Genomic DNA, 23,543 nt, shown 5'->3' on the forward strand with positions numbered 1-23,543 from the left:
AGTGCTGCAAAATTTTTCCAAACTGTCATGTTTAAAAAAAAAAAAAAAAAAAAAACTTACAAGTTGTCTCTTAACTTCCAACCTAATTGCATTATGGCTTTTATATTTTTCTTAATGTGTAAAATATAATTGCCAATTTATACATCTCTCAAATATCTATAGTGGTCAACCATGTTACCTGACTTACTCAAAATATTCTGAATTCTCTCTTTAATTAATCTCTCTCAAATTGAATATAACATTTTACATATGAAAATTGTTTGACTTATCATTGATACTGGAAGAGAAATCAAGGCATCTTTTAGTCAGAAATCTCTAGTTTACATGAAGAAAAAAATGATTTGCATAATATGAATATGCTAAAAAGAAAAAATACATTTAGAAAATCAGCTTTTTCTTGCTTATCTTACTAAGGTTCTCAGTCTTAAATGAATTGTTATGACTGTTAAAGTTAGACTGTGTAACAATTACCTACAAGAACTGTTTCTAAAATTATCTAAATGGCTTATTGAAATATTTGTTTCTGTGCAGGAATTTCGTCAGAAGGTGATGCTAGGAACTCCATTCCTAGTTATTTGGCTGGTTGGGTTTATAGCAGACCTAGATGTTGATTCTTGGCTCATTAAAGGGCTAATGTATGGTGGTGTATGGGCTATGGTACAGTTTCTTTCAAAGTAAGTATTTTATCAGGCAACTTTTTTCAATCTAGTACACCTAGATAAATGTTTAAGATATGGCTTGTTCATTTAATTAATAAAAATTGTACTTGATTTTTTGACAGATCTTTATACGGCTTTTGGATATATAGCATTCTTAGCAAGAACTTCTTTTTTCTCACTATTACATTTCAGAAAAAGGACCATGTGATTTGGCTTTCTAATGCTATGTCATGTCAGAAATGTTGCCCTTGAATTAATTTTAAATGAAAGGCACTGAGTTAATATGGCTAGGAGCAGATAAACATTTTGTTTTCAGCAGAAGGGAACTGGATGTCTATTTAAACCACTAGTGTAAACTGTGAAGGGAATAGTTAAGAAGAAAGTTTTCTTAGAAGGGGACAGTAGCAGCAAGGTGGAATTGAATATAGGTTAATAAAAATAAATTACTGTTCAGAATTAAAATGATGAGACCTTCAGAAAGTCATTCAGAAACTGATACAAAATGGAATACACCAAGAATTATTGCTGTGGTCAGAAGAGATGATTGTAAAACATCAAGTAAGATATTTTAACTCTGTTTTAAATCTGTCATCCAGTCACTAACCCCCCCCCCCCCCCCCCGTCTCTCTCCTGAAATATACAAGAGCCGCGGCAGCTCCTGTACATTTTGAAGGGAGAGAAGCAGTGGAAACCTGTGCCAACAGAGAGCAAAGCAGTGATGGCTCTTGTTTCCCTCTGTGCCTATTCCTTTTAAATGTACAAGAGCTTTAGGCGCCTCTTGTATTCTCCAAAGGGAGAGGAGCAGCAGTGGGACTAGAATGAGCGGGACTGTTCAAATACACTCTTGCACCATTTCCCTGATGCCTTCTGCCCACCATGAAGACGGTGTTGGGGGGAGGGGAGACTGGCATTTAAGCCAGCTCCCCCCCCCCCCCCGCACTAGCTTGTGTCCCCCCTTGTTGCCTTTCTGTGATAGAGGCAGCAAGGAGTGAGGGGGAGGGGAAAGGAGAACCAACTACTCTAGTGCCTACTCGACTAATTGTTTCTAGGGATGTAAGCGATCAGGCATAGTGGTAAATTGCCCCCTAAAGTTGGCATACAGGGCAACCTTCCAGTTTTCCCCATCTCAAGATCTACTTCATCTTTAGATCAATTTAGGTTCACTTAAGTCTGGTGTTGAGCTTTCAATATGATTGATTCTGGTAAGCCTCTTACCTGAAGTGGTTTGATATACTTTGGTTTGAGCGTAAGTAGCAATGAGTCCCTTATTTCATCAATATCTAGATTTTGATCTACAGATATGTTTGTAGCAATGTAACGGTAATACTGCGTTCCAGGCTAGAACTTGGACCGCCATGAGACTGATAGCGAAGATGCTGCTCTGTCTTCTACTTACTCTTGACCATTTATGTCTCAGAATTCAAAAGGTGAAAGTAACAGAGCTGATAAGTAAGCTCTGTGCAGATACAAAATTGGTACTAACGTGCAAATGCAAAAATGATTGACAGATATTGGCATCTGCTGATGCGGAAACCAGTTGATATCCACAAATTTGCCGGGTTCTAGATATAAATTTTGTATCTGCATTCCCATCCTATTCACAATAATGACCGTGGATATTTGTGGTCTCTACAGATTGAGGGATTCTCTTCTCACCACCTTTACTTTTAGTGGGCTGACATGTTCTCCTTGTTTTCCAGTCTTTTCAAGGTTTGTGGATTCTCTAGGTGTTGTCTACACATCCTGGTTCTGGAGCTGAAAGCTGGTCACCTAGCCTTTGCTCAAGGCAAAAACTTATTTACCAAAGAAAAATTGTGTCGAGGCAGATGATTTGAACTGAGTCTTTGTACCCTAAAAGAACAAATGTCTTGGGTATAAGTCTGGAAGTATTTATTATATAAGGGAATAAGTCCTAACTAGGTCTCTCCATTACCGAGAACAACACCCATTTTTTCCAGTTCTTCTTCAGGGTCAGCAAAGATCTAGTAACATTGGTAGACTCCCCTATTGGACTGAAGTGCCATTCCTACAAATGTGAATACACAGAGGTGATACTCTCAAAGAAGAGCAGTTACTGGTAAATAACCTCTCTTTTTAAAAACAAACTTAAGTAACAGCGAGGATATGATTCATTATTGTTAACAGTGTTGTTGTAGACATGGATATTAGAAAGACAAGGACGATTAAAGTAATATATTTTATTGGACCACTTCTCTTGATAAAAGTGAAAGTTTGTCTCCTAATAAAAGATAACGCATGCCAACTGCGTATTTCTAGTTAGAATAGGAGACAAACTGAGAAGAAGAGCAAGATAATACACAGGTGACAGTTGACTGGAAGAGAAATGTAATTGTATAAATCAAGGATGTAGTACAAGGTGCTTTTTCTCATTTTGGATAAAAATGATATAATAAAGAATATTCTCCTAGCCTTTAGAAGGTGGGTATTAACAGCTGACACAAACATTTTGGTGATAAGATAGTGGAAGAGAACTTGAGATTGTTATTACTATATGTCTTGGTAAACAGGTGAATGTGAGCTTGGAGTAAGCTGATATATCTATGAATGGTGTAGGTTGAAAGGATATGGGTTAAAGTTAAAGCCAAGTGTATACCAAATTATTATTGTTACTTTTTTCTTTGGCCTTTTACATAATTACAGTATATAACCACCACTGGTAAGAAGATATATTAATTTGTTCTGTAATATTAATGCTGCTGTACTATATGTTTCACAGGCACTTAAAATGATCATAATTTACAACTAGAATGATGTAAAGATATACATGCATATTTGCATTAATCCAAACAATTTAAGAGGGTTTTTTCTTTAGACTTTAATTACTTTGTTAGTTTTCTGGTTAAATACAGGGTTTGGTACATCTTTTTTGTCTCCGTCCTATAGAGAGCAAAAAACAGATTACAAAATTACAATAGAAAATTGTAAAGTTGGAGTACAGAATATCTTTAAATTTGAAGTCCTTACTTTATAACTGTAAAGTGATTAAATTAACCTGTTCGTATTTAAGTTTCCTTGTTTATTTTTAAGGAAAGAATCTTTTATTGAATAGCCATAATATAATATTATTACTACAATATGTATCTGTTTCTTGTGGTGGTGATTTCTTTGTGTGTAGTTGAACTTTTACATAACACTGAATTCTTAACTTAAAAACAAACTCCGAACTCAATCTGTAAGTATTCAGGAAATTTAGCATTCCATATGTAGCTGATTTTCCTAAGAAAGACGTTTTGAAGCCCTTTTTGGTCTGTCCTGTAGTTTGTACAACATATTCTGTACTAAACATATAGCATTCATATAATACTTATGAAAAAGTAATTTTTACTTTTTACATTTGTCGTTATAATGTTTCTGATGTTCTCTAAAATGGCGCGTGAGAGTTAGAAAGTTCCTAGGTCTAGCGTCTCTTTTGCTTCTGCTAGAATTTGCATTTCAAAAAGAAAACTTCAGAGCAGTTTACAAATCTATCTATATATTTGAGAAGTGCATTTGTCCATCCATGAGTCCATTTATTCAAGAACTCCTCCTAAACTATAAGAACTAGGACCATCGGATTTGTTATGCAGCTTCTTTTTATCCTGATTTAAAGCAAGACCAGGATTTCATTGTGCCAGGACAATGGGATGTGCCTGGAATTCAGTTGTTTCTCATAAAATGGAACAGGAGGGGACAGTCAGGAAGAACTGTTATACTATGGAAAGGCCATAAGTGGCAGCAAGAGCCCCCAACCACAAGCTGCTGGCCAGCAGTACATGGCCTACCCTGGGAAGCAACTGCTGGCAGCTGCATGATCCCCGCTGTCCCTGGGCTAGCCCTGAGAAGTGCCAGTGGGCAGCCTGCGTGGGCCTCCCTCTGTCCCCGAGCTGGGCTTGGAGAGCACTACTGGGAGGCCTGCGTGCCCCCCCGTCCTGACCTGGGCCCGGAGAGAACCGGCAGGAGGTCTGCTTGGCCTACCAGTGGCCTGGACTGGGGGAGCACTGGAGGTAGGTTTGTACTGCCCTCAGGCCATCCCCGGGGCATTTTGAATTCCCTTTTCTTTCCCCTCCCCCTCGGCCAGGACTGGGCAATGCTGGGTAAGTCTTCTAGCTGATTATAAAGCACACCAGAAGTAAACTTTTTAAAAATCTAATTTTCCTTTTAATCATAAAACAAGATTATTCTGTAAATGGGTGCCCATACCAGGGCATTCCCTTTGTTTAAATGTGTGATGTGGATGAGGTTAATTTTATGTAGGAGTGATGGGAGTCAGCTGTGGGAAGGTTGTTTAATTTGTTAACAATTGTGCAGGAACCTTTAGGTGTGTCTTTTAATGGGTCATTTTCCTGTGACAGGTTCGTTTTTTCATAAGAACATAAGACTTGGCATTTTGGGTCAGACCAAAGGTCCATCTAACTCAGTATCCTATCTTTGATGGTTGCTAATGCCAGGTGCTTTAGAGGGAATGAACAGAACAGATAATTGTCAAGGTATCTATCACCTGTTGTCTCTTCCCTGGTCCTAGGAAACAGACTAGAGACACCCTCCCTGCCTTTCCTGGCTAATAGCCATTGATAGACCTCACCTCCTCTAATTTTTTTTTTTTAATCCTGTTATAGTCTTGGCCTTCACAACATCCACTAGCAAAATGTTTCACAGGTTGACTGTGCATTGTAGGAAGAAATACTTCATTTTGTTTGTTTTAAACCTACTTACATATTCATTTCAGTTGTTGACCTCTAGTTCTTTTGTTATGAGGAGTAAATAACACTTCCTTATAGGGATGGTAAGAAGAGGGTATTTGACTAATTGTGTAGCCGATAACATTTTTATCGACTACATGATTAGTTGATAAGGGAAGGCGCTCAGTCCTGGCTCATGGGTCCAGGAGCTGCCCCCTCTGTGGCTTTGCAGTTTAAATGTAGTCAGAGCCAGGCTGCCTGCCTTCCCAGCTCTTACTATATTTCAACTGCAGAGGGTAGGTCCCAGACCCAGTGTGAAGTTTGCTCAGTCCTGGCTCGCACTACATCCAGCAGCCCCTGTCTGTGTTGGGGCCACAGGCAGAGGCTGGTTTGTACACCCCCCGTACACCCTCCGCATCTGCCTCTGCTAGAGGTAACAGCTTAGAGGGGAGGTAGCTCCTCAGAAACGGTGTGTGAGAGGAACTGGCTTTTAAGCCAGCTCTCCCCAGCACTGGCTCATTTTCCCCCAACCTTGGTGTGTGTGTGTCCAAGGGGGTGTAGGGGAGGAATGCGAATAGTTGAGTAGTCAACTTGACTACTCACTTACATCCCTGCTTCCTTAACTACTTTCTCCATACCAGTCATGATTTTATAGACATCTATCATATCCCCCCCCTTAGTTGTCTCTTTTCCAAGATGCAGAGTCTTATTAATCGCTCTTCATATGGAAACTGTTCTGTACCTTCAATGATTTTTGTTGCCCCTTTTCTGAATCTTTTCCAATTCCAGGATATCTTTTTTGAGATGCGGTGAGCACATCTGCATGTAGTATTCAAGATATACGTGTACCATGGATTTATATAGTGGTGATATGGTTCTATCTTTTTATCTATCCCTTTTTTAATGATTCCCCAGAATTCAATGAGCTTTTTTGACTGCTGTTCCACAGTGAGTGAGTTTTTTCAGAGAACCATCCAAAATGACTTCAAGATCTTAGTTGTAGCAGCTGATTTAGACGCCATCGTTTTATTTATTTTGTGTGTGTGTGTGTGTGTGTGTGTGTGTGTGTGTGTGTGTATTGTGGGGGAGAGAGAAAGAGAGATGGGAATATGTTTTCTATGGTGTATGTTGCTATAGGTATTCTTAGCTGGAACTCACAACAGCTCTTGAGAATTATCTGGCTTATATAATTTCTCTTTGGCTTAATTGAAGAGCTAGCTTTGTGTCAGAAATATGTGAACTAAAGGAAATGGAAAACTGATTTAATTGTTTTTCTTCTGATAATATCTCTGTTAAGAATCTCTGCTTGAAGCTGTAATGAGAGAAAAGTGATAGAGTCAAAACAGACATTTTTATTATAACTATAGACTAAGGAAAACAAGGAATATGTAAGTTTTCTTAGTTTTAAAAATTTTATTTGCTATTATTTGGGTTTCTTGAATATCTCTTATATAGGAATCTCTTGTGTAAATGTAATTCACAACTGCTGTCCATGCTCTTGGCTATGAATTCATTTCAAACTCTATTAAAATAACCAGTGATATGGATATTGCTGAGTGAACATTTAGCAATGATTCCTTACTGCTGTCAGCATATGGCTTCAGAGTAAATATTTAAGTCTTCTCCATTTCATCAATAGTTCTAAAATGGCATTATGTCAGTGGCATATGAAGTACAGGTTGAACCTCACTAATCCAGCACTTTCTGGTCTGGCATGGACATATCATGGGTGTGGTGAAGTCCCATAAAGCTTGTTTATAGCCACCAATCTGGACTCTGACTGTTCTGTGCTGTTATTTAGCTCTAAATTTACCCCTCCATGTCTTCTCAGAGCCCAGCAAGCAGTGGAATTGTTTGTAATGCTGCTAGACAATACTGACCTCCCTGACCTGCTATGGTACGACAGATTCTCTGGTTTGGCACCAATCAGGTCCCGAAGGTGCTGGACTAGAGAGATTCAACCTGTAGTGTATTATAACCAGAGTGTGGAATCCTATGAAAATATTTTTCACTAATTAAGGCAGCATGATGCTTGTGTAAGCAACTTCAGAATAATCCACTCAGATTTTTTTTATAATGATACAGAAGACTGAAGTCATCTTTATTTTCTTACCAATGTTTTTGTGGTAAAAAGTGAAGGAACAGATGGCTGATTACACTTGCGAACTCAGACAAACATTCAGGGTATGTCTAGACTACGTTCCTCTGTCACCAGAGGGATGTAAACTAGACATACCGAAATTGCTAATAAAAATGGCCGACGTTTTTTGCCGATGCAGCACTTTGCCAGCAAAAAGCGGCAGTCTAGAAGGGGATCGGTTGACAAGAAAATCCTTTTCCTACCGATGCGGTAAATCTTGTTGCTCGATGCATAAGGGATTGGTCGAAAAAGGCTTTCCTTGTCAACCGATCCCCGTCTAGATTGCTGCTTTTTGCTGGCAAAGTGCCGCGTCAGCAAAAAGCTGCGGCCATTTTTATTCTAATGAAGTGCCGGATATTTAAATCCCTGCTTCATTAGCAATATCGGTATATCTAATTTACATCCCTCTGGCGATAGAGGGATGTAGTCTAGACATACCCTCACAGTGCAATACTCTGGCCAAAACTGCTAATGCAGTCTTTGGATGCATAAACAGGAGAATCTTAAGTTAGGAACATAGGTTATTTTACTTCTGTTATTTGTTATTGGTGGGACCCCTGCTGAAAAATTGTGTACAGTTCTGGTGTCCACAATTCAAGGAGGAAAGTGATAAATTGAAGAAGTTTGAGAAAAGAGCTATGAGAATGATTAAGATTAGAAAACATGCTTTACAGTAAGGCACTTCCCAAGAGCTGTATTTAACTTAACAACAAGAAGGCTAATGGATGACTTGATCATAGTCTATCAGTACCTATATCGGGGGAAAATATTTGATAAAGTGCTCTTGCCTGTAGCAGAGAAAGGTACAGAACAATCCAATAGGTGGAACTTCAGACCGAAAATAGGATGTAGCTTTTTAACCATGAGGATAATTAATGATTAGAACAATTTACCAAGAGTTGTGGTGGATTCTCCGTCACTGACAATTTTTAAATCAAGATTGAACGTTTTTTAAAAAATGTGTTCCCAAACTATTTTGGAAAAGTTTTATGCCCTCTGTTATGAAGCAGATCAGACTAAAAGATCACATTGGTCTCTTCCGATCTTGAAATCTATGAATATGAAATTATATGATGTCTATAGACATAAAAGAGAACGGGGACCATTCATTTATGAATTGAGACTTATTCTGAAGATTGCATCCAACCATTAAAATCTTGTAGACTAGGTTTAAAATTGCTTTTGTAAGAGTTCACATATTGGCCTGCAGATAGCATAAAACATTAATATAATATTCTGGTTAAAGATTCATGTCAGCCCTGCTTCCTTTTTGTCTTATATTATACCATAGTTATCCCTTTGACCATCTGAGGAGTGACATTAACTGACTCTCATCCATCCTTCTGCATCAGGGAAGTTTGAAAATTAGACTTCTACAGGCTCTGAAAAGTTCCAGAAACGAAATCTTTTGCAAAGAGTATATGGAGATATTGTTGTTTGATGTATTGCATAAAAAGAGGCTTTTTCATGTATAGTAATACTGAATTTAAATGACATATAAAAGAACATACTATGTGATGTCACTTTTGTTGTTTTACAGATCATTCTTTGATCACTCAATGCATAGTGCCCTGCCTCTTGGAATATACTTGGCAACTAAATTCTGGATGTATGTGACCTGGTTTTTCTGGTTTTGGAATGATATCCTTTTTCTTGTTTTCAGTAATATAATTTTTCATTTTTGTGATTTGTATACGTTTAATATCAGTGCTGAGTTCTAAATATGACCTCAGAAGTAAAGAATGGATTGTAATTTTAAAATAGCTACAACCATTTAAAATTCTTAATGCTTAATTGGTTTTGTTAAAATAGAACTTTACTATGCTATAGCAATCGAAAATATTAATTATTTTTACTACTTGTAAATTAAATTCCATCAGCTGAATAATGTTGCATTATGCAGTTCGGTGACTATAATCAGAGGGGACCAACAGGATTGCTGGCCCCATCGAAATGTGGGGTGGGGGAGTTGCTCTGTGCTCCCAGAAGGGCTGGATTTCAGGCCGAAGAGGCAGGGCTGGTGCAGCCAGTCTCCAATGCCACCCTAACAGCACAAGCCTTCTGAGTTGTCCAGAGTACACCATGTGAAGGTGTCAGCAGCGATTTAAAAAGCCTAGGGCTCTGGCTGCCGCTGCTCTTTTTGCACACCCTCTTATTGGGCCAATCTATTATTTCCAGATACAATATGGAAAAGATTGAAGGCTACACAGTACAATTTTAAATACAGTGCATACTCTATAAGTTATAGAAAGGTCTTTGGTTTGTATCTGAAAATCATGATGAACAGTCTTGCATTCAGCACTATTTCTAAAAAAAACACCTTTATGAAATAACATGCTGAATGTAGTGTCTTTGTTCCCCTTTTCTTTGTAAAGTCAGTCAATTTCAAGTCCCTTTCTTTGTGTGGTTAAAATATGCAAAAGAGAATACCTACTCGTATCAGTGGAGAAATTTAACCACAAACTTCTATGGGCTGGGAATTAACTTGGCTCATATTCTGTAATCTGCTTCAAGTTACAAATCTTGCATTGTATAAAAGAGGATTGAAAATACCTAAAATGAGTTGCACACTTTGACTAAATGGAGAAAAATGATACTGTGAACAGTTTAGTACATGCAATGCAGATATCCTGGAAAATTATTGCTATAAAAGAGCATTCTGACATTTGTTAGGGATTACTTGCAAATGTCTTGCTCAGCTGTATTTGAGAAGAGATTTCATGAACAGATTTATTATTTATACAGTTCATATGCTACTGTATGTCCTGAATTTTTACAGTAAATATGGAGGGAAATTCCACTTCTAAACCCAAAGACACAGTGGGAATGTGGGGATAAATTAATTATTTTAGTTCATATTCACAAAATAAACAGATTTTGATTCCATGGTGTGATTACTCCCACCACTAATAGAACCACACAGGGATTGGAACAGAAAGCCAAAAGTGTGAATCTTGGCAGTTAAGCTAAATTGCCTCACTTTTCATGTGACCACCCTAAAATTGCACAAGTCAGCTGTTAAAGTTTTAAATAGTTTTCATGATATTCATTTTCTATCCTCTTCCTTGACTCACTGGCATCTCAAGTAGAAAGTTATATTACCTTAACTGGACATTAAATTGTATATACTGAATTGTTGTGGCTTATTGTAAAACATCTGGAATATTACTTGATAACGTTTTCAGCAATTAACTTTAATTTAAAAATAAAAAAAAGAAATTGAACAGATCTTGATCATTAGATAGAAGACAATATGAAAATGCTAAGTATTTTAACATATCAGAATTTTAAAAATCACATTTATTTATATGATTAAAAAGTTATGATTAATTGTGATGTTAAACAAGAGAAAATCATTTACAATATTTTGGATGTTTTTTACATTTTAAAATATTTTTGTTTCAATTAATACACAATACAAAAGTGTACAGTGCTCACTTTATATTTACTTTTATTACAGATGTTTGCATTGTAAAGTGTTTTTCAGTTTACTAATACAAGTACTGTAGTGCAGTTTCTTTATCAATGATGTTGAAGCTACAAATGCAGAATCCTGTACAAAAAATAACTGCATTCAAAAATAAAACAATGTAAAACTTTAGAGTCTAAAGTCTACTCAGTCCTATTTATTGTTCAGCAAGTCACTCAGCTAAACATGTTTGGTTAGAATTTGCAGGAGATAATGATGCCTGCTTCTTGTTTACAGTGACACCTGAAAGTGACAATGGGTGTTCACATGGCACTCTTGTACCTGGCGTCACAAGATATGTACATGCCAGAAGCACTAAAGTTTCATATGGCCCGCCATGCTTCAACCACCATTCCAAAAGGAGATACTGTATACATCTATGCTGATGGATTCCACTCGATAACTATCCAGAGCAGAATGGATTGATAAATTATTTTCATCATCTGAATCAGATGCCACCAGCAGAAGTTTGATTTTCTTTTTTGATTGTTCAGATTCTGTAGTTTCTGCATCAGTGTTGCTCTCTGAAGACTTCTGAAATTATGCTGCACACCTCATTCTCAGATTTTGGCTGTCACTTCAGCATCTAAAACGTCTCGATGAGTTCTCTAACTATTTTTAGAAATCTCACACTAGTACTCTCTTTGTGTTTTGTCAAATCTGCAGTGGAAGTATTTTTTAAATAAATAGCACGTGATAGGTCATCATCTGAGACTGCTATAACATGAAATATATGGCAAAATGCAAGTAAAACAATTAGAGACAAACAGTTCTCCCCCAAAGATTTCAGTCACAAATTTAATACGATTGTCTGAACAAGAAATAGGACAGAATGGACTTGTAGGCTCTAAAGTTTTACTTTTTTAGTGCAGTTAAACAACAAAATTACCTACATATTTAAATTATGCTTTCATGATAAAGAAATTGTACTACACTGCTTATATGATGGGAATTGAAAAATACTATTTCTCTTACCATTTTTACAGTGCAAATATTTGTAATAAAATTATAAAGTGAGCATTGTATACTTTGTAGTCTGTGTTGTAGAAATGAGTGTATTTGAAAATGTAGAAAAACATCGAAAATATTTAATACATTTCAGTTGTCATTCTATTAACAGCCCAATTAATCATAATTATTTTTTAATTGTGATTAATTTTGGATTAATCCTGTGAGTTAACTGTGATTGACAGTCCTACTTAATATTATTGCATTAAAAATCCTCATAAAGCAACTTGATGTTTAATGAATCCTTTTGAAAGTGTTTTTAATTTTGAGTAAAATAAGTTGCCAGATTCATTTAATAAAAACTGCCACAAAGAGGAATTTAATCAGATATCACTTTACCAACACTACAGAGAATAAAGAAGTACTGTGCTCTGTTCTAAGTAATCATATAAAGCTGTAAAAATATAAAGATTTTTACTCTGACCACAGTTCTCTGTCTTGTGCTAAAAAAATAAAGCAGACGTGATTTTTTTTCCTTGTTAAGGTTACAGGACAGTTTGCCAAAAGAACTACAATTACTTTGGCATTTTATTACAAAGATTTCCAACTTAAAATGATCATTTAAAATATAAAAGATGACAGAACTAAGTCTCTAAATGAGCTTGTCACAAAACATTGTCTCCATGAAAAACCATTAATAATGTAGTTGTCACTGACACATTTGAATACACTGAGGCTATTTCGGAGGTTTATAGGCATGTACCTTTAAATGTCAAAATGCCCATTAAATATCTACAGTTTTGACTCTTTAAAAATCAGTGTAATGCTATATAGTTTCTTGTGTTTACTACTTTTATTTACCAGTGAATTTTATTACTCAGTGTGTAATTCCTAAGTAAAGATATAAGGCTACCTCTACACTACAGTGTAGATGGATTCTCTGAGATCAGTCCATCAGCAGTGATTTTGATGAAAAATAAGGAGTAACGATAGTTCTAACCAAGGAGTTTGATTCGAACTAACGCATCCCGGAGCGCACTTCCTTGTTTGAATCAGCTGTTGAGTGGAATAACTCGTGGGTGAGATTATGCTACTGAAGCGTGAGATATTTAAACCCCCGCTTCATTAGCAATTTCAGTTGGCTACATTTGCATCCCTAGCTTGAACTAGGGAGCAAGTATAGACTTACCCCAAGTGTCACACTGTTGACTCATATTTAACTTGTGATCCACTATGACCCCTAGATCCCTTTCTGTAGTATTCCTTCCTAGACAGTCACTTCCCATTATGTATGTATAAAAGTGATTGTTCCTTCCAAAGTGGGGTGCTTTGCATATGTCCTTATTAAACTTCATCCTATTTACCTCAGACCATTTCTTTATTTTGAATTATGACCCTATCCTCCAAAGCAGTTGCAACCCCTCCCCGCTTCGTATAATCTGCAGACTTTATAAGCATACTGTTTGTGTCATTATCTAAATAATTGATCACGATATTTAACAGAACTGGTTCCAAAACAGACCCCTGCAGAACCTCATTTGTTATGCCCTTCCATCATGACAGTGAACCATTAATAACTGCTCCCTGAGAACTGTTATCTACCCAGTTATGCACCCACCTTATAGTAGCCCCATCTAAATTGTATTTCTCTAGTTTGATAAGAAGGTCTGGCAAGATCGTATCAAATGCCTTACTAAAGTCTAGGTATACCACGTCCACCACTTCTCCCTTATCCACAAGACATGTTATCCTGTCAAAGAAAGCTATCAGATTCGTTTGGCATGGTTCTTTACAAATCCATGCTGGCTGTTACCTATCACATTTTCTTCCAGATGTTTGCAGTTGAATTCTTTAATTACTTGCTCCATTATTTTTCCTGGCACAGAAATTAAATTGACTGTTCTGTAGTTTCCTGGGTTGTTCATGTATAGATGGGCACTATATTTGCCCCTTTCCAGTCTTATAGACTCTTTCCTGACTTCCATGATTTTTCAGATATGGTAGCTGAAGGCTCAGATACCTCCTCTATCATCAGCGCCTTAAGTATTCTAGGATGCATTTCATCAGTCTCTGGTGATTTGAAGACATCTAAGTTTTCTAAGTAATTTTTAATTTGTTCTTTTTTTAACTTCTAAACCTACTACATTTCCACTAGCATTCACTATGGAATTCTATGGTATCCTGTCATCATCAAACTTCTTGGTGAAGACCGAAATAAAGAAGTCATTAAGCACCTCTGTCATTTCCAAGTTTCCTTTTATTGTTTCTCCCTTCTCAGGCTACGTCTAGACTACAGGCTTCTTTCGGAAGAAGCTTTTTTCGGAAGAGATCTGGAAAAACTTCTTCCAAAAGAGAGTGTCCACACTGCGAAAGTGAATCGTAAAAGCGATCTGCTTTTTTAATAGAGAGAGTCCAGACTGAATGAACGCTCTCTTGCATGTAAGAGAGTGTCAGCTTGTGATCCAAAAATTGTTGTTCACATTTTTCCATCTGAAGAAATTTTAACAATCACAATTTTTTAATGTTAACAAAATGAAAAAATCAACACAAAGCATTATGGTAATGTCAAAAGGAAATGTTTAGTTTTAACCTGAATACTTTAATTTAGACTTCCAGGTACTTGAGAAAAGGAAAAATAAATATGGAGGTGGTGAGGCCTCCATCATAAGCTCATTTAAAAAAAATGAAACCACTTTAAGAGGAAAGAATGAAAAAGCTCCATTCCTCACTGTCCCTTAGCACAGTGTGGCTACAGCACTAATCCCAAGGTCAAAGTTACAGGATGGAGTTGAACAATGAACAGTGTTCCCCCTCTCAGATTCTTATTTGTGTACTTCACTTATTTTCTCGTTTTCATTTTCATGAGATTTGATGCCCCATTCATTTTATCATTCATCCATAATCCTGCATCCCCATTAGCCTTCCTTTCAGTTTCAGCATCCACATGGCCTATTTTATGTCCTTAGGAGGATGATTTTCCTACCAATATGTAGGGCCTGTTCAATTCATGGCTATGAAAAAAGTGTCATGGACCATGAAATGTGGTTATTTGTGTGCTTTTACCCTATACTGAACAGATTTTAAAGGAGAGACCAGTGTTTCTCAAATTGGGGGTCCTGACCTAAATGGGAGTTACAGGAAGGGTCCCGAGGTTATTTTGGGAGGGATATCACAGTATTGCCACTCTTACTTCTGCATTACCTTCAGATCTGGGTGGCTGGAGAGCGGTGGCTACTGACTGAGAGCCCAGCTCTGAAGGCAGCAGTATAGAAGTAAGGATGACAGTATCATTTACTTCATCCTTACTTCTGCATTGCTGTTGCTGGTGGTGACTGCCTTCAGAGCTGAGCTCCCAGCCAGTAGCCACGACTCCCCAACTTTGAAGGCAGTGCCACAACCAACAACAGTGCAGAAGTAAGGGTTGCAGTACCACAACCCTCCCAACAGGGCATTTGTGACCCCCTTCCACTACACCGTTTTGGGTCAGGACCACTACAATTACACAGCACTGAAATCTGAGATTTAAGTAGCCGAAATAATAAAATTTACTATTTTTAAAATCCTGTAAGTGTAAAATTGACCAACATAGACCATGAATTTGGTAGGGCCCTGCCAATACTACACTTATCTCCTGGAGTCCTCCTAATGTAAGAAGGGAGGGGCTGAACTTTGCCATTTCATTTAATGGCTTTTATATCTGGTCTATGCTGCGGAGTTAACTGTGGCAAAGCTCTGGCCATGCCCTGAAGGTCCTGCAGTTCTGGGGGGTGGTGTTTGCCTCAGAAGCTCACTGTGATCCTCCGCTCAACCTATTGTTTTTCTAGAGGCACAAGCAATTTAATTACTGTGGAGGCAGTATGTTACTGTAATATAGGTGGATATAAACTTGTAACGTAGACATATCCTTAGGATCTGTACATCTACTATATATTTGAGTGTCTGTTCAAGAACTCCTATATGGTAATAGCTAGGACCACTAAATGTTGTATGCAGCTTCCTCTTGCCATAATTTAAAGCCCATCCAAACCCTTACCTTGCTAGGAAAATGGGGTGTTTCTTGAATGGGATTGCTTTTCAGAAAACCATACAGAAAAGAGACAAACACCAGGCAGATAAAAGAGGCTGGAGGGGTGCCTCATCCCCTTTTTGGGACTGCTACAGTCCTGAGCCTCCCATTTGTCAGGTGCCCTTTGTGGGGGGAGGGTCAAGCATCCTCCCACCCAATTCCTACAGGGAAATTGCTGGCTGTTACTGTTCATCAGGGAGCAAGGGGAAAGTGCGCAATTTGCTGCATTTCTCACTGGCTGGTAAGCCTGGGCCTGCCCCAGCAAGGTGACATACACCCCTCCCCCAGCCATGCCTGCTGGAGCTTCAGTGGCCATGAAAAGGTGCTTCTCACTTGGCCCCAAGCTGCTTCAGTGAGAGGGGGCTGAGGTAGTGCTCTATTACCAGGGCAGCATGCATGTTGAACCCCTCATCGTTAGCCCTGCTCCAGATCAATGACTTAAATGGGGGGGGGAGAGGGTGTTAAGGACCCAAGAAACACCAGGAAAATTTAGTATAATATGTGTGAGTGAAGAGTGCAGAATGAGAGGAACATGCAAAAGAAAAAAAATTCTCCATGTTACAGCCAGGCCCAAGTGGCAGTATGAATAGTTTCTTGATTATAGAATCATATTGTCCAAATTTTACACAGTAGATTTCATATAGTGAATTAAAAGTAAGGCAACAAACTGAGGGCCATAAAACTATTTTACTGGTGAAAAAATAAATTGCCTTAGTTCCTTTTTTCTCTTTAGCAGTCTAGACATGATGTTAAGTAATTTGGAATGAATGGTAACTTTTTTTCTTTTGTATCTTATTGTTCGTAGCAGAACATCTGCTTACGGGATTTTAATTAAAAGATATTTCTCTCATTTTTCTACGTTTTTATTGTGACACAAATATCAGTGTAAATAGTAATATTTTAGAGAAAATGTAAACCTTTAAAGCTATTTAAATAAAGTTAACTTATTTTTGGCAGGAACTAATGTTAAAAAAAAAAAAGCATTTAGCAAGAAACTGAGTTACAAAAAGATTAAACTCAGCTTTTAATCAGTAGTAGAGCCAATGTAGAAGGGCATATATTAGGTTATGATGTACATGGGGCTATATAATTTATAAAGTTAATGAAAAGAGCTTGTTATATTTAAGCTTCTCAGAAAACTAGTATTTCTAGTGAGCTAAAATGCTAAGAGGCTTTTTAATAATTCATTATAAAAAGTTAAAATTAGCTTATCAAACATTTTCAGTTACAGTTGAAGTCTACATCTATTTTTTTTCCTTCAGAGAACAGAATTAGAGTAAGGAAGTTTGGTTGAGGTACAATAAATTATAAGATATAAAAGCCTGTCCCATTGCAGTGTTAGACATATTGGCAGTTTATGGTGTCCACTAGTATAAAGAGGTATTAATTACATTTATACTGAATGACTCTCTATATGTTGCCAGCATGGCATAAAGACAGTATAGGAAAAATGAAAATTCGGATTCCATATCATTTTTCTTATTTTCATTTTGATTGTCTATATATTGTTGTGGAATGTTTTAGATAATGTTACTTGTTTGTTGATTATCTTCTAAAAAGCAGTGTCATATTAAGCATTAATAATCCACTTACATGCTGTGGGGTTCCAAAATCTGTGTTTTCCATGCCATTAAAAATGACAATAATAATAATTATTATTAATAATAAACAGAACTGTTTCCCATAAATTGCATACATTTTATAGATTATCAATGCATAAAATGTTCATATACATAGTACATAAGCTATATAAAACTCTGTACTTATCAATCCATATTCAAGGTTTGATGGTGCAAAAATGTACAGAAATAACAAACCATACTCCTGTAAGTAGTCCCAATGACAACTGAAATCAGTGGGACTACTCTATGAGTAAAGTCACTCATGTACATGCTAGTAGAATTGGCACACTAATGCTAGATTTTGGGGCCTGTCCATATAGGCGAACTAGGTGGTCGCCTAGGGCGCCAAGTTAAATGGGACACCAAATGGTGGTGCAATATCATTGAAGGGTTTGGAGGTAGGGGCGCCAATTGCATGGTTCACCTAGGGCATCAGTTGCTGGCAGCTAGTCTGGGGCCGCCCCTGGTTATACTTCATGCTCGTTATTGGCTTTTACTAGGGAATTTATTAATTATGTGATTTAAACCACTATAAACCTTCGTATATTTTAGCATGGGAAACGTTTTTAAACGAGTGGTTATTTCTTGTATTTACATTGTACTTGAATTTATCATTATTTTCAGCAATACTAAGAATTGGTATTTTATATATATTGGATTATATATTTCAAAATGGCTTCCATTGGTCTGAGATATGATTCATTTGCTTATAAGATAATCATGTTTCACACAGCACTCCAAAAACAGTTTGGCTTTTTTGGTTATTTACTTTAGACTGAGAGAGCTTTCAAATTAGTATCTGAACTCTGAGTAGAGTGTTAGAAATGAGCAAAAGTTGAGGGATTATTGCCATGTGACATCATTCCCTGTTAGACAGTCCCTTATATGGCCAATAGCATTCTTTTTGGTGTTTTAACTGGAATTTTAAGACAATTAAGACATAAGCAGTCAAATGAAGTTTTATAAATAGAACTTCTGTATCTTCACTGTGAAATCAGGAAATACTTTAAAGAGACAATATTGTATGGAATTCAAATTAAACAATGACCAAATAAAATCGGAATTATAGTTTAGTTATTTCTAACACAGTATAAATCATTAAAAAGAGTTAGTCAGCCAGACTGCCTGAAGAAAATGTGCAGAACCAAGTACAGTAGAAGTCCTTATGATATAATATTATGTGGTTATTTTAAGTGTCATGTTGATTTTGGAAACTTTTTAGAACAAAATTATGTTTGCTTGTCTTAATTTCAAGTTGACAGATGTTAATTCAGCCCAGTTTGGTTGTTGTGTAATTTTTTTTTTTCATTTTGAACATCTTTAGATTCCTTGACTTTAAACACATCTCAGTTTTCTTTTTATACATCTTCCATTCCTTGCCAATAGTGTTGCACTTTTCTACAATTTTGGAAAATCCTGGAAATCAGACCCAGGAATCATTAAAGCCACAGAAGAACAAAAGAAAAAGGTAAAAAGTACTATAGACTTTTAAGGGTGATAGGAGAAAAATACCATGTCCTTTTTTGAGAATGAGTTACCCTATATGTTTCTAAATGTAGAGTATCTTTCTGTTTAGCACGGGGAACTTGTAGGGGAAAAAACATAGCAATATCAAAAGGTTAATATCTGTATTTATCTTACATATTTCATTGGTTTTATGTGTAAGTAGTGTGTGTGTCTTCCTGTCAAAATTTAACGTTTATGATGTTTTAATTAAAATACATTTATAGTTGAAAGTTAATGATGTTATAGTGTATGTAAATATTTATATTAAGTTCAAAAAGTGATGAAATTAGACTGAAAGTGATGATAAATTAGGTAATCCCCCAGATAGTTTTATAGAAGCATAAAACTCTGCTCTATTCTACATACATTCTTATACATCTCTCATATTAGTAGTGCCTGAGTGCCTAATGTACTAAATTATGAGACTAACTTAATATTAGCTGTATACAGTGTTGTTGTAACAGTGTTGTTCCCAGGATATGAAAGAGAGAAGTGGGGTGAGGTAGTATCTTTTGTTGAACCAGTTTTTGTTGGTGAAAGAGACTAGCTTTCATGCTTACATAGCTCTTCAGGTCTGAGAAATGTACTCAGTGTCACAATTAAATACAAGGTGAAACATTGTTTAGCATAAGTAGCTATCATATATTTCAAGGGACTATTGTAGGGGACAAAATCACTGTTATCAGCTGTGGATGACAAGTTTTTACACAGAGATCTCCCTGTATTAGACCTCTCAGTCCCCATCCTCAAAATAAACCAGCACAGCACCTCTAGAAGAATTCCCTGTTAAATTCATAACCTTGCTAGGCGCTAAAATCATGAACTGGATAAAAACACTGGATTTATGACTTACTACAGCAATCTATAACCCACTACCACTGCCCTTAGTATTTTCCCCTCCTGCTTTCGTCCTCTGATTGGAGAGGTGTTAACTGACCATTTCAATTTGTTTAGTCCCCTAAAATATGTTTTAACTGCTTATATTAAACAATCTGTTCCACTTGTATTTAGTTGTGACATTCTTGTCTATGCTGCAGTTAGACATCCAGGGCTGGCCTGGCCCGGCCCAGCTGACTTGGCTAAGGCTAAAGCCATATCTACAGCAGCGCTTAACTCAGCAAAATGTATGCTGCTGGGGGTGTGAAAAATATGCCCCTTGGTGACAGATTGCTCTAGCATAAGTGGTAGTGTGCACAGCACTGTCAGTGAGAGCTTCTCCTGCTGATATAGTCACTACCACTCATTGGAGGTGGATTAATTATGTTGACGGAAGAGTTTTCTCTGGATGCCATATAGCAGCTACATGAGAGATATAACAGTGACCCAGCTGCAGTGGTATGACTGTGCTGCTGTAAGATTTCTATTATAGACATAGACAAATAGCAGTTTAATTGTGGTGTGGACATTTGTGTTCAGGCTGAAGCCCAAGCTTTTAGACCAGGAGCAGGCAATAATTTGTAATGGGGGGGACACTTCAAGATTTTGGTAAGTGCTGAAGAGCTGCACATCTTTGGAGGGAGTGAGAGGTCTGGGATGGCGGGTGAGGTGTAGAAGGGAACTTGGGATAGAGGACTGGGGTGCAGGAGAGGGTGTGGGGTCTGAGAGGAAGTTTAGGTGAAGAAGGGGGTTATGATCTGGGACAGGGGTTTAGGGTGCAGGGTCCAGAGGGGGGTATGGAGGGAGCAGAGGATTCTGGCCTGAGGGAGGGGTATAGGAGAGGGTGCAAGTCTGGGGGGGACTTGTAACCTGGAGGAGGTGAGGAGAAGGGATACAGAGGATTAGGGTGGTGACCTGAGGCAGCACAGGTGGTGGTCTGGGGCAGGATGTTACGGGGAGAGAGAGGGTTGAGTGCCAGAGGCAGGTGCTGGCTTGGGAGGCACTTACCTAGGTAGAACCTGAGACAGGCTCCCTGCTTGTCTGCTGGGCTGGCTGCTCCATGTGACTGCTCTAGAATGGCAGGGGGGAGTGATAAGGCTTTGCTTGCTGCCCCTGCTGCCAGCAAAATTTCTCAGCTCCTATTGGCCAGAAACTATCCAGTGGGAACGGAGGGATTTTGTTAGGGGCAGGAACACAGCGCAAAGCCTCCCCATCCCTCCCCATCATCCAGAGCAATTAGAAGCCAGCTGTTTAAAGTAGGATGAACTACTGTGTAGTAAAGGTCCCAGTGAAGTGGCCATGGGCTGGATCCAGCCCGCTAGCCACCTCTTGCCCACCCCATTCTAGATCCTCACACCTCTCACAGCCCAGGCTCGATCCTAACCCCAAACATCTACACTACAGTTAAATAACCCCTTAGTTTGAGCCTCATGAGCCTGAGTCAGCTGATAATGGTAAACCATAGGAGCCTGATTGTATGGTAGATGTACCCGCTGAAAACATTTTCTAGACCTGAAAAAGAGTTCTGTGTAGGCTTGAAAGCATGTTATCGCTCACCAACAGTAGCTAGTTCAACAAAAGATATTACCTCACCTTGTCTTGTTAATACTAGCTGTCACTTTAAATGTCATTGCTTAAAGATTTTGCCAGTTCTGTTTTGAAAGTAAATGAAATTTCAAGTTACTTTAATTTAAATATACGATTCCAATAAAGCTAGAGCTTTTATTGACAAAATATTGAGTTCAGTTTAGGAGTCAAGTGCGGATGGGAAAGATTAACCGTTGAGGGCTGGAACAGCTCTCTGCCCGCCACAAGCAGGGGTCTGCTCCAATCCCTTTGGGCCTGCCGTCGACGGGCACTCCAGTTTAACTGGAGCAGCTCCTGTCCATGGTGGGCCCAAGTACATTACAGGCAGGGCTGCTCCCGATATCCGAAGCAGCCCCTGCCTGCAGCAGGAGGGGTTGTTCCAGCCTGACTACAATAGGCTGAAGGGCAGCTCTAGCCTGACTGGGCTGGAGCAGCCCTCCCACCCTCCTCCCTTTTAATCGGCTTAACCGATTAAACATCATGTTTAACTGGTTAACCAATTAAACGTGATTTTATATCCCTAGAGTCAAGCTTCTTCATTTCTGATATATATCTGTGATTAGTTTTCAGTAGCATTTGAAGGTAATTGATCTTTTCATATAATTTATGACCAAATCTTTTACCATGGTCATTTTCTGATACTCAAGCCCATTCCTCAGCTAGGAAGTAAAGGCAGAACTTTCTTTCATACCACCTTTGTTTGGCTTGTTACACTAACAGAGTAGACATAAACATCTTCTACTTCTTTTCTAACCAGAAAAGGCGGTGAGGAATCAAAACTATAGGGATCCAAAGATAACCAACAAGACAGGGAACTTAAAACCCAGAACCATAGCTAAAATATATTTTGTGTACTATGGCTGAAGGTATACATTAGACAACCATATTGGTCTTCAATTTTATTCCTTAACTATTATGCTAATCAGAGTAAATTCTTCCTGGACCAAGAAAAGTAGCCTTGGTAAAAGATATTTTCAGGAAAATTCTTCTGAAATCTGTGAATATATATTTTCCAGACATTGCAACCTTTATATAGACGCCTCTTGTGGCACAATCTTCAGCTGCTGATGTTTAAAGATTGTTGGAAATGCAGACTGTTTTCATTTCGTAGAGTAATAAGTCACCACTATTCTAATAAAAAGTAGATACTGGAAGGACATGTATTGAAATTATCTAATTTAATATAAAGAAATTGGGATGTTGTAACTGAAATCTACCATTGTATATCACTTGATTCATAAGCATGGCACGATGCATAGTGGGTTGGAGGTTTGGCGTTTATTACTGCTTTTGTGGTTACAAGATGAACCTTCTATGGAGTAGGTAATTGCAGCTTTGAAATTTTGGACTGTATAGCACTGAACTTAAATTTCTCCTTCTGGGCTGGGGGTCTTGTCTGGAAGGTAGTCTTTGAGGGCTAATCAAAATGTAAATCAGTTACGTTTAAATGTGCAATTTTCAAATCAGTGTAGTGAAATCTGTGTAATAAAATCTGGGAGGTTGTTCTAAGTCAGTCTAAACCTGCTTTATAACTATTTAGCTTAAATCAACTAAGAAAAGACTTCAGATAAACTAAAAAGATTATTTTAAATTGGAAGTAAGTGTCTACATAGGGTTTTGAACCAACTAACTAAATAGGTTTTAAACTTACTTAAATTAAATATTCTCTTTGTGGGCAAAGCCTGAGATATTCTGAGCTACAGAAATTATTTAACATTGGAAAATAGATGGGTATGTGTTTAAAAGTTTAAATACTAATTTTATTTCTTGTTTTGTTTTTTCTGAAGACAATAGTCGAACTTGCAGAGACAGGAAGTCTGGACCTCAGTATATTCTGCAGTACCTGTTTGGTTAGTATGCTTTTTATTTTATTTTTGTTTCCAATATATTGAAATGTAAATATCAGTTGGCCGGAGTGGGGGGGCCTTTGTGTGTTGTGGGCAAAACTGGATATTTATATAGTAAAGAAACGAGACTTTCCCCCATTCTCT

The 23,543-nt window shown here is 37.7% G+C and overlaps 1 protein-coding gene across 4 annotated transcripts in view; it reads left to right on the forward strand.

The window, feature by feature from the left end:
- Positions 1–23,543, forward strand: part of ZDHHC17 (zDHHC palmitoyltransferase 17) — a 123,473-nt gene that overhangs the window by 68,777 nt on the left and 31,153 nt on the right. For all 4 annotated transcript variants that reach the window (XR_012904821.2, XR_012904822.2, XM_075932172.2 and 1 more), the window contains exons 9-12: positions 532–674; positions 9,019–9,119; positions 18,927–19,051; positions 23,340–23,402. Coding sequence is in view for 2 of the 4 variants with exons in the window: in XM_075932172.2 (XP_075788287.1) it covers positions 532–674; positions 9,019–9,119; positions 18,927–19,051; positions 23,340–23,402 (432 nt within the window). In the remaining 2 variants the exon portion in view is untranslated. The remainder of the gene's footprint in view (positions 1–531; positions 675–9,018; positions 9,120–18,926; positions 19,052–23,339; positions 23,403–23,543) is intronic.

The sequence above is a fragment of the Pelodiscus sinensis genome, chromosome 1, assembly GCF_052426305.1.
Source record: "Pelodiscus sinensis isolate ZL-2025 chromosome 1, ASM5242630v1, whole genome shotgun sequence".
In the NCBI taxonomy this organism is placed as follows: domain Eukaryota; kingdom Metazoa; phylum Chordata; order Testudines; family Trionychidae; genus Pelodiscus; species Pelodiscus sinensis.